Here is a 12,050-nt window from a genome sequence, read left to right as displayed (position 1 = left end):
AACAGTAAAACAGTGAAAACACCACACAAAATGATACTACACCTGGTTAGAAAAACAGAGCTTAGTTTAAGCTTAATTTAATAAATAAAACAAGACCAAAATGACAATCCAATACGTAGAACATGAGTTATGATTTTTTTTTTTTAACTGTAGAAAAGTGCTCAGAGGCAAGTAGCGCCAATCAGGGATTTCTGGTAGCACCGGACCAGGACAAAGTCCAGAGTTCAGGCTGGCCGCGATAAAGTTCGGGTTGGATACAGGGACCCACTTAGACCCATGGAACAAAAGTACCTTGATTCTGGTTGAGTTGAGGAAGATGCGAGGTGCAACCAAGGTGATGCGCTGGTTCCGATCCTGCAATAGAAGGAGATGTGCCTGTTTTCTTCACACAAACTTAATGACACAGTGGTTCTGAGGAAGATGTCCTGGTTCCGAAAATGAAACCTGCCTCGGTTCTGCTCCTGTAGCAGAGAATGTGTCAATTCCGAGGGTGATGCGCTGCTTCCAAAGACTATGCTCCGGGGCCACTCCGCACAGCGATGAGGATTCACCAGTTCCGATGTATGCAACAGTGAAGATGTGCTGGTTCCGATGAGGTTGTGTGGGTTGACTGAGGAAGAACCTTAGGCCTCATTTCCAAGGGTCCAGAACAGGGGGGGGGGGTTGGGGAACGTGGCGGGGTAGACTCATAGCTGGCAGAGTCCAGGTGTAGATGCAGGTAAGTTGGGGTGGAGAAATATAGGTCTCACTCCTAGGCAAGAGGCAGTAGGTCAGCAAAGCAGAAATCAAGCAGAGTGGCAGTCTAACAGACTAGTAGTCCTGGTATTAGCACAGCAGACCTTGTTCCTGGCAGAGTATCGACAGGCCAAGAAATGTACTGAGTTAGTAGTGTCTGATGTCCAGTACTTACACCCAGGTGTGCCTTTGAAGTGTGGGAGACGTCAAAGAAATGCCTTTGAAGTGCATCGAGTCCTGGCCCTTCATATCCTGGCTCCAGACTGACTACAGGAAGAGTATGCAGCCCTTTGTGTAGGGGCAGGACACAGCCTATTCAGGTGTATCAGCCCCTCCCCCCATCCTGCTCAGGATGACCCATTTACATGCAGGATGGCCCATCAGTCACACCTAAGCCCCCATTGTGTGCGGCTGTCTTGGGGGAATGCACAAAGCCCAGCTGTCACCCACCCTATACGTGTATTTAGAGACAAACAGAAGGCATCAATGGCAAACGTAAGAAATCTGCAACTTTCTAAAAGTGGCATTTCCAGAAATACAACTTAAAATACAACTTCACAATGAGTTTTGATTTTAAATTGTGATTCCAGAGACAATACACTTCGGGGTCCTATCCCTTCCCAATTGAAGAATATACTTATAAAATGTAATGAGGTAATCACAATGTTATCCTATGAGAGAGATAGGCCTTGCAGTAGTGAAAAACAGACTTAAGAGTTTTTCCACTATTAGATCATGTAGAACATTACAATACATGTCACACTTTTTAAATACACTGCACCCTGCCCTTGGACTGTCCAGGGCCTACCTTAGGGATGACATATGTATTCAAAAGGAAGGTTAGGGCCTGGAGTTGACTTACCTGGTCACCATGATTTTTTAAACCTGCACACACAGGCTCTGCGATGGCAGGTCTGAGGCATGCTGAAGGGCTACTCAATTGAGCAGCACAATCAGTGCTGCAGGCCACTAGTAGCATTTTATTCACCGGCCTTGGGCACAGGTAATGCGCTTTATTAAGAACTTATACGTAAATTACATATAAAGCCAACAAAAACGAATTCACCAATAAGGAAAGGAAGAAGGCAAAAAGCTTGGGATGATCCTGCAGACGGAAGGCAGGTATATAACAATACATATAATATTTAATATATAAAACAATACATTGGAAACAAAGAAAGGAAGGGATTTTATACCCAGGAAATGATGCCCTAGTGTTAATAAGGCTGGATTGATGGAGCTTGTGCACATTATATGTGTTGAGGGTTTACATATTGATATGTCTTTTGCAATGTTCTCTGTAGCAGCATAGGAAGTGCCTACATCTTGAAACCATAAGGTCCTACCCTTGCAATCTGTATGAAATCCAACTAGCAATGACGCTTTCACTTTATCACATTATTAAATATTATTTTTCTTTAAAACAATTAAAGTCACTTACTGATATCGGTCTTCTTCAAACGTTCCCCTTCTCTGTATCTCCTGTTGCCTTCTTTTTTGCTCTAGCATATTTGCCTGCATCAAGTGGCAGAACATACATTTATTTACAAGTGATACAAATACAGAAGAACTGATTTATTAAGCTTTGTTATTGGTCACAGTTAGATCTAGCTAAAGCGGTCACTGTGCACCTAAGAGTTTTTGTGCCAGAATGATAAAGACCTTTGAAATTGTACTTCTCTTACATATCCAATATATCGGAGTTCAAAATGACAACTATTGATAAGATCTTTAAAGTAACTTTAAATTTCAAGTACTCATTTGAGGACATCTCACAGACTCAAAGTACTCTAGAATCATCTTCTATACATTTCTGTATACCACTATCCTTATAGGATGGATGATCCGGAAGGTACGTAGTATTTTGCCCAAAAAGCAGAGTACCAAATACATAGATCACTACCGTCTGGCTGAAAGCACTGGCTTTCACATATAGCACATTCAGGATACAGAAGTAAAAGTTACTTGTAATCCTATTTCTGCACTGTAGGTAACTTCAACAAAGTCATATGTAGAATATTCCCATCTGGTGTGGGGGTCCTGGACCACTTCATCACCAAACTGAATACTTGCATTTATAAGACGTGAAAAGCTAGATTGCCCAAATGCAAGAAAAGACCCCCAGCCTTAACTGGCAAGATTTTTTTCAGAATCTTTTCTTTTACTTTCAATAATACATAAGGCAACATTGCAGCATGAGCCATCAAAACTGCTGCAAACAAAGGAACAAAAACTTCAAACTCAGGTGAAGGAAAGCACATGAAGAAAAAAAAACTGCCCGGTATGCCCTAGTCACTGAGAAGTGAACATATGCAGTCCGTTTAAGGAACTAGGAGCTTCCCCATCACAATATACCTTGTACTGGCAGTTGCTTCAAGGGCTCACTTCTTTTTGATGAACCATGCAGATTTTTAAATCAACTGAATACGAGTTGCTGTTCACAAATTGCAGAATTAGGACTGCAAGTAGCATTCCCTTCTGCATCATTAGGTCTTCACTGATAGTCCTAAATGTAGAATAGAATTGGAAGCTCATGCCGAAAAAACAGCTATCTCCGTGCTCTGAATGGTAAGACAATCAAGAAAAGGTGGAACTTAAAAAAACAACCTCACTGAAAGAGATTTGTTAGCGGAACCTGACCAAGCACTGCACCTACTCTAGAATCAGCATCCAGCAAAACACATTTACAAGCAAACCTACGGCAAAGGAGGTGTGGGGGACAACAAGAGAAAAGCAGCACAGTCAGAAGAGAGGAACAAAGCACATATACTCCTATGGACTGCCGAAACGAAAAGAAAAAAGTAGTTAACTGAATGTAAACAATGTTAGATGTGGACGGATACAAGTCAACCATACAGTTCCAATGCAGATAGAGCTCGAAGCTACGTGATGATGCAACTGCTACTAAGTATGCAACATTCCAAGTGAGATGAAGCAACTACACCTTCTGTTTAGGCTCAAGGGAGAAGACATCCATTTTGACTGAGCGCCAAATAAAGGAAAAGGCTGTTGCATTTGAGAAAAAGTTATTTAATCCCTCCCAAAACTCTGACATGTTTTGTGAAAAAAACTTTTTAAGCAGGACATTTCCTGCAAGCAGTAATAGCAGGCAAATATGCTTTGACTGAGGCAAACTGCAGAACAGACTGGGCCAGATGATGCATGTATGGAATAATCACTTCCTCTTAGCAGGACACCGCGTCATAGTTATGGCACAGACACCAAAGATAGAACTTTTTCCATGTAAAGGTTTCAAGCATGCGTGGTCTTATCACCCTTTTTAGGATGTGCATACATTCTTGAGGGAGATTTAGCAGTCTATACTACACAATATCAGGAGCAATGCGGACACATTGAAGGGCCTCGCTTTGGGATGTTATACCTGTGCACGCATCCTAGTCAGCAAATTTGGTGTACATGGCAGCCTCCTGTCTAGACTTCAAGGCAGGTCAATCAAGCTCTGGAAAATAACCTAGTCTCTGCTACTCCGGGGCAATGAGAATCCCCTTAGCGTTGCATACCTCAACTTCACTAGGAACAGTGGAATTAGTGAGATATGTGGAAAACCGTTCAGAGTTTGCCTTGTGCTCTTTAGAAGGGAATATCGCGTCTCGTACTGATAGACTGTATTTTTTGAGTCTTTGTTTACAACAATCTTGGTTATACCAGGAGAGACATTTTTCCCCACCAGCTCTTCAAACTCAGGAGTAAATAGTGGAACATATCTAGTAGCAAAGAGAGATTGTAGTGCCGCCTTTATAATGGAGAACGAAGTCTGTGTGACTTCAACTGGAATATTTAATTCAACTGTCCCCCCAGCAAAGACTCCTGGAAAGTCATATCATCTAGAGAACCTGTTGGTTAAGTAGGTGTATAGGATGAATATTCTGAACTCGAAACTAAAAAATAAATAAAAGAAATTAGAGAAATTGAGGTAAACCCTTTCTCTTGTGTATCTGAGGGTGCTCTGTAGGTGGCAACTATTTGATATTGTTACAGAGGGGAGATATGGATCATCCAGTGGTGGTGATATTATCCCGATGCGTTTCTTGAATGGCTCTTTGAAGCATGCTCAGGTTTGGAGCAAAGTGCTAAAGAAACATACAGTGGCTCTTCTGCCAGTATTTTCATCATTAGAGGCACTAATGGCAATGGAGTTTCAGTTTTAGTTGATTTACTTGTTTTATTTTTCTACACAGCCCAGCAAAAACACATTCTATAATCTGACACAACTACTGTATGTCAGAGCTCTACTACAGAATCTCAACGTTGGAGCTGATTCACATAAGGTAAGTAAGGGTATGTAAAGGAGCACTCCACAGCACTGCTTACTGAACTCAATTGTGAACAGACCCCCTAAAGTGGAACAAAATAGGAATATCAATGGAGCGTTCGAAAACAACTGGGACAAATAGAAAGTCCTCTTTACACCTTTACTAATAGGAAAGGATTTGGACGTTTCAGAGCAGATTCACAATGGCACATATGACTAAGTAAAATATTACTGCAGTAGTAATACTTCCTGTACTCAAATGCTTTTTTGAATTGGAAACTGTACTAGGGTGACCAGATGTTCTGAGCAAAAAACCGGGGCAGCCATTGACATAGAAATAGGACTAAATGTTGACACTGCACTGATCAGTGCCAACATGTAGTCCTATTTCTATGTCAGTTGCTTTAAATATACATATAGCAGGACAGCCATATGGAACACACCACACACACACCTCTGTAGCATGAAAATTAAAGAGTCCCTCGACCATGCTCCAGTGTTTTGCAATGGGAGCTTTGTTATTCTGGCCTCGGGCGATGGGCTCCGCATGGGTTTATTTGCCCCTCATTAAATCCTGCTGTGCAGCGTGAATTAAGCCAGTTAGCAAATCAGGAGAGTTTTAAAAAAAATACTCTGTTAGTGGTGTCTGGAGAGGGCCTGTGTGAACACAGTGCACAGTGATAAATGTGCGTGCTTACCCGACCCTCTCCCAAAACCGGGCCACTTGTGTATTTTTTAAACAAGTGTCGGGACACTGAGACAGTCATCGGAAAACCGTGATTGTCCGGGCAAATCCGTGACGTCTGGTTACTCTAAACTGTACGTTTTCCTTTTAGTTGGTATATACAATGGCCCGTATGGCACATTTCCTGTACATAACCAGACACTTTTGTCAGTCTACTGTTCTTCCATTCAGTTCAATACCAAGAGGTTTGTGTCAAGTGCATAATTTCATCATGGACCACTGAGTACTTTCCTTGGGTTCAGCCACCTGGCCATCATTCTCAGAAGCCAGCGTCAAAGTAAATCACATTCGTTTTTATTAAAGCTTACAGGTGAAATGTAATAATATAGCAGGCAGTACTCATTCTCAGACATTAAAAAGTAATGAAGTGTTAGTTTCTGTTCAATAGTAAATTATCTTCAGATTTAGTGGCCCAAATTTTGCATAAAAACTCAATGTCAGAACCATATAACGTTCTACTTTTAATTTCCATTTCACTTTACAGTATACAGCTTTAGACTATAAGGAACATCTTTACAATGAGTCGCATGGGCTAACATTTGAGGGAAACTGGGTAAATATAAGTAGGCTTTCAACTTGTGGACAGTGGTGCAAAGGGCAGTTGCAATTACGGATCAAATGAACCTGTATCGACTCACAAGTCTTAATTGAATAAAAAAAAAGAACTTCTATGACGTAGTGTCATAAAGATGTGCGTGTTGAACATATCAAATGCGGAACTCATTGCTGGTCCTAATAAATACACTATTCGATTTAGTAAAAGAGTGAGCATACAGATGGTTAGAAGGAGAAGTTGGCTATTTCTTTGAAAATCATTTTCTCAATATTAATCCACGGTTGGGTAATGTTGTTTAATGCACTATAAAATGAACATTAAGTGTGTAAAATGCAGTTTATTTTATACAATAATGAACATAGCCCACAGTTGCATCTAAATTGAGAGACATACTTTTGGAACTCCAGAGATATTAAGACACAGTGACGCCATCTTTAGTCAAATTTCATTAAAGACTGATATTTTAAGTTACTTCAGCACTCCACTAATCCCCAACACCCGATTTATGCATTATTCTGCAATGGAAGGAAATAAAGGTAACATTGTAAGTACACTGAGTGGTGTGGGTCAGCATTACATTGCTTTCTACAGAATGTTTTCAAACGTCCGTGTGGACCTTCAGAGTTTTAGGTAAGGAATGTGGGACGATTGTTGCCTCTATCAAGAATTAATGATGTGATACCAAGTCTGCATGAGACCCCGTGTTTTTCAAGATTAGGCCAGTAGACTACACATCAGGTAGTATTATTGGAAATGATTGTCACTCCAGGAGACATTACACTTTTGCCATGTACCCTCCTGCCTACCTTCATTTGCATAAATTTTTCAGTGATGCTCCTGATGCGTTGCATTGGAGTGGGATACTTTTGTTTTTGACAATTTTGTTGAGCAGAATTTGGAAAAGATAAATTAGTTTGTCGGTATGGAGGAGAGCTGGAGAACTTCAAGCGTGCTTACCTGAGAGAGACTTAAACTTAGCCCTAGCTCAACGGAATTCTTTGTATTGGCTCATTTACCACGCAGCTGGGATAGATTCGCATCTTTTTGGGACCTACACAATTTGAATTAATTGAGTGTTTAGCACCTTTCATCAAAGAGAGTGTAGCACAGGGATGGATGCAAGAGGAAGAAAGATGTATTTTGATTACATTAAGTTCATGTGCCACTTCAGAGCAGCACGGTCTCAAATTAAGAAGGCAATCTGCGGGGGAAAAAAAACATACCTTTTCTCTCTGGATGGCTTTCATTTTTTGGATTTCAGCTTCTTCTGCCTCCTTTTGCTTTTTTTTGTAGTCCTCTCTCTTCAACTAGAAGAAGAAACAAAAAATACAGATAAAATGTTGTACTTCATATTGAATAGCAGTAGTATTGTTCTCAAGAAACGTCTAAAATTGATTCAAACACTTTACCTGCTGCCGCTGGGTCACTATGAAGGACACAGACACATCAAGTTTCAAACTTTTAATGACAAAGGCAAAACATAGATACACCAATTGTAAAAGAATGCTCGTCGTGTACTATGTGGATTCATATGGAGAATGTAAGGGGAAAGCCAAATGCACTTTGTAACTATATAGGCACTTAAATACAAAAAGGTATCCAGCCAAAGTGTATATCAAAAAAGGTAACCAAGCCAACACCTCAACCTCGCAGAGCTCCACAAACAAACATGCAGAGTTGTGAAATTCCTATTACCCGAGACCTAAGACATAATGTTTGGGACAAGGACAATAAGATTTTATATTTATTTTATCAGCTGCACAAGTAGGCCCGACTCCATGACGCACAAGCCGTTTGGCTGATAGGTTGCAGTATTACACACATAAGAGGAAAAAGAAGAATGTCTGCTACTAAGGCACGATTTGTATTCATATGTTTAAAACTGTATATAAGATTCATTAATTAAAAAACTTTAGTATTAGGGCGAGGACTAAAAGGAAATGGAGGGAGCTTGTGTTACTGACACAATTGCAATGTAAAAAGAGTACATATGTTGCAAAATGTAACAATTTGAGGCTATTTACAATGCTCACAGAATGTTTCCTGGTTATATGCAAATACACACAGTAGCATGAAAGCTTGGCAAAACCCTTTCCCCCACACACACACCCTTTTCTCACCCTGGAAAACGCTTTACTCCTGCCTCGACAGGAGTACATTTCCAACATTTTCTACTGTCGAAAGAGATCAGAGAGGAGTTGGTGAATACCCTTAAGCATCCTCGTATGGGAGTGTGTACAAACTCACAGTCATTCCAGCCTTTGAACTACCTCATCTCGTCTACGTCCAGCCCCATCCAAACTTCGATACAATACGAGCTTTGGCATAATCAGACAGGCTACTGTCAGAGCTCTGAGATAGTGAAAACACTGTCATAATATGTTGCTTCACTGAATGGCACCAAAAATGACATGTGGATTTTTTTTACAGGACTAGTATATTTCGGAAGCATCCAGTTCCATCTACAAGTAGAATACCCCTGAACATGATATTGGTACAACACTAAACAATAGGAACAGACAACATCCAAAACGGCCATTTCTGCCCAGTCCAAACACACACTACAGTAAATGGATGAACAATAATGATGATGATGATGTGGGCTCCTGACCATCTCTGGTTGAAGAAAAACAAATTAAATTATGTTCTTGTAGAAACTGCAACAATCAACAGCCAAGCCCATAAAACTTAGACAATCCTGCTAGATGGCATAAACCATGTTGGGCAATGACGAAATACTTTCATTAAAAAGGTGATCTTCTATTTAGGAAAAACAACTTAGGAGTGATGTTCACCTGCATATGCCTATAGACTTCATTTTGGGGGCTGGGGTGTGGGGGCGTGAGCCAGAAGAGAAAATACAGAGGGAAGCTTGGGATAATAAATTAAAGGCATTAGTTTGGGCTGATGATGATGTCTGGACTTAGTTAAGTGAGTAAAATTCAATCAGCAGCCATCAACATCAGTACGGTCTTAAGACTAGAGGAAGTGTAATTTGGGACATGTAGGATGCTCAGCTGTAGCTTTGCTCCAGTTGATATCCACAGTAGACTTTCAATATTAATTTCTGGGAAAAATATGAAGTTGCAAAACGTTTTGGGTAACCAAGCTCCCTACAGGATCGCCAGCAACAATAAACCAGAGATACCAGGTGGCCCCCACTGCAGTGGTTCCCAACCTGTGGTACGTGGACCCCCGGAATCCGTGACACATTACCTGGAAGCCACTTCTCCATGGGAGTCCTCTCACTAGGTGTTTTATATTATTACTTCATTTGTGCAGCAGTTTCAAAAGCATGACAAAGTTTCATGTACATCCAGCAGCTTGCGGAAAAATAAAAGTGTCAAGATAACTCTGATGATTAATGTACTTGCTGGAAAGAGATGAGAGTTTTGCCTCACCTAAGTTAGCGCAGATGGTTAATATGCCTGCTGCAAAGAACACCTATCACGAAAAAACAGTATTTTATGTGCATAGCACAGTCGGTTACTGCTTTTGTCAGAGAATCTTTGGTAGCTGTGCAGTTCATAAGTTGCAACCGTAATCTAGCAAAGTGAGCTATGGACTACCATACAACTGTAGGCAAACTGAATGGCACAAATTATAAAGTTGGGCTTTTTTCCCCAGCCTTTCAGTTTCCTTATTCTGCTAAAAAGGTTAGCATGCATAGAAATACGTTCTGTTAGAAATGGGGCCCTTTTGTGGCAGTCAGGTTACCCCCTGTCCAAGCAAGGACCCTCACTCTAGTCAGGGTAAGCCACACACAATCCAAATTATCCTGTGCCCACCCTCTGGTAGCTTGGTACTGAGCAGTCAGGCTTAACCTAGAAGGCAATGTGTAAAGTATTTGTGCAATAAATCATCTAATAACACAGTATAGCACCACACAGTGTTTTCTAAAAATATATAATATTTATCTGATAAGATACAGGTCAAAACGATAAAAAATGCAATAAGTATATGTTGAGATATCACTGTAAAAGTGATAGAAAAGTGTCTTAAAGTGTTTTAAAAGCAATAAATGTCTCTTTCAAGCACAAAGTACCTGGTTTGCGTGCAAAATCTCCGCAAAGAACCTCAGAGGAGGAGATGCGTGGAAACAAAGGGGTGTGTCAATTTTCGGGCCGCACACAGCGATGCATCGTTTAGTTTTCACGCAGGGAAGGCTGTGCATCGATTTCCGGCGCTCGGCCATGGATCCTCTTCGGGTTGCGGGGGTTTTCAGATGCCTGGGAATGGTGCGTGGATTTCCTGCGAAGTCACAGGAGCTGCGTTGATTCAGTGGCCATTGCGTCTAATTTTCTACTGCACGGCAGGCGCTGCGACGATTCCTCTCTGGAAGTTGGGCTGAGTCATTCCGGTTTGGCGAACAGTGAATTTTTCAACGCAGTGCAGGCTGCACATCGTTTCTGGCAGGCTTTCGTCGAATTTCACCGCACAAGGAGTCCTTCTTGAAGAGATGAAGTATTTTTGGTCCTGAGACTTCAGGGAACAGGAGGCAAGCTCTATCCAAGCCCTTGGAGAGCACATCCTCACCTCAGTCAGAGAGCAGCAAGGCAGCAGGACAACAGCAAGGCAGCAGCCCTTCACAGAAAGCAGACAGGCAAGTTCTGTGGGCAGCCAGGCAGTTCTTCTTGGCAGCATGCAGGTTCTGGTTCAAGTTTCTTTTCCAGGAAGTGTCTGAGTTGGAAGGGGCAGAGGCCCTGTTTAAATATTCAAATGTACCTTTGAAGTGGGGGAGACTTCAAATGGTGGCTTAGAAGTGCACAAGGTCCCCTTTCAGTTCAATCCTGTGTGCCAGGGTCCCAGTAGGGGGTGTGGCAGTCCTTTGTGTGAGGGCAGACTACTGTCCTTTGACATGCAATTGTTAGGCCCTCCCAGCCCAGGAAGACCCATTCAAAATGCAGATGTAAGGCTGAGGCAAGTGAGGCTGAGTATCCTGTGTTTGGGGTGTGTCCGAGTGAATGCACAAGGGAGCTGTCAGCTAAACCCAGCCAGGCGTGGACTGTAAGGCACAGAAGGTTTTAAGTGCAGAGAAATGCTCACTTTCTAAAAGTAGCATTTCTAAAATAGTAATATTAAATCCAACTTCACCAGTCAGCAGGATTTTGTATTACCATACTAAATTTGACCTTCCTACTCCTTTCAGATCAGCAGCTACCACCCAAACAATATATGAGGGCAGCCCCAATGTTAGCCTGTGAAGGGAGCAGGCCTCACAGCAGTGTAAAAACGAATTTAGGAGTTTTACACTACCAGCACATGTAAACTACATAGGTACATTTCCTGCCTTTTGCCTATACAGCACCCTGATTCAGTGGGGGTCCACAAGAGTCAGAAGTTTGGGAACCACTGCCCTACTGCTTCCATAGACAAATGCTATACAGTGTGATGCAAATGGTTCCACCCCAGGACACAGGGAAGTAGCTCCATCCTTCAGCTCAACTGACATGGCATAATTAAGACAGAAAACATATGTCAGAGAATGCGTATTTTCTGGTGTGGAGAGCGGATTGCTGGTGTACAAGAGGAACAGAAGCATTAGAAGGAGGTATCCCTGCCCATTTTAAATGTCCTAGCTTGTTGCCCATGTTTGCACTAAGGAATTTGCTGTGTGTGAGGTGGTTTCTCCTCCAAAGTCCTCCCCCATTTTACTGAGAATAAAGTGAACTATATTAATATAATGTACCGATATTTTCCAGTGCCATATAAAAACGGTTATTTGAGTCTAAAATGTAAAC

General features: G+C 41.6%; 1 protein-coding gene across 1 annotated transcript in view; it reads right to left on the bottom strand.

Annotated features, from left to right (window-relative positions):
• The window catches only part of EPSTI1 (epithelial stromal interaction 1), a 145,002-nt gene that overhangs the window by 44,196 nt on the left and 88,756 nt on the right, over positions 1–12,050 (bottom strand). Inside the window, exons 5-6 of the mRNA XM_069205421.1 lie at positions 7,533–7,616; positions 2,177–2,250 (exon numbers count right to left, since the gene is read on the bottom strand). Of these exons, the coding sequence (XP_069061522.1) occupies positions 2,177–2,250; positions 7,533–7,616 (158 nt within the window). The remainder of the gene's footprint in view (positions 1–2,176; positions 2,251–7,532; positions 7,617–12,050) is intronic.

The sequence above is a fragment of the Pleurodeles waltl genome, chromosome 8 (assembly GCF_031143425.1).
Source record: "Pleurodeles waltl isolate 20211129_DDA chromosome 8, aPleWal1.hap1.20221129, whole genome shotgun sequence".
Classification (NCBI taxonomy): domain Eukaryota; kingdom Metazoa; phylum Chordata; class Amphibia; order Caudata; family Salamandridae; genus Pleurodeles; species Pleurodeles waltl.
The sequence above is the reverse complement of the archived record's forward strand: the minus strand, read 5'-3'. Positions and strand labels throughout refer to the sequence as shown.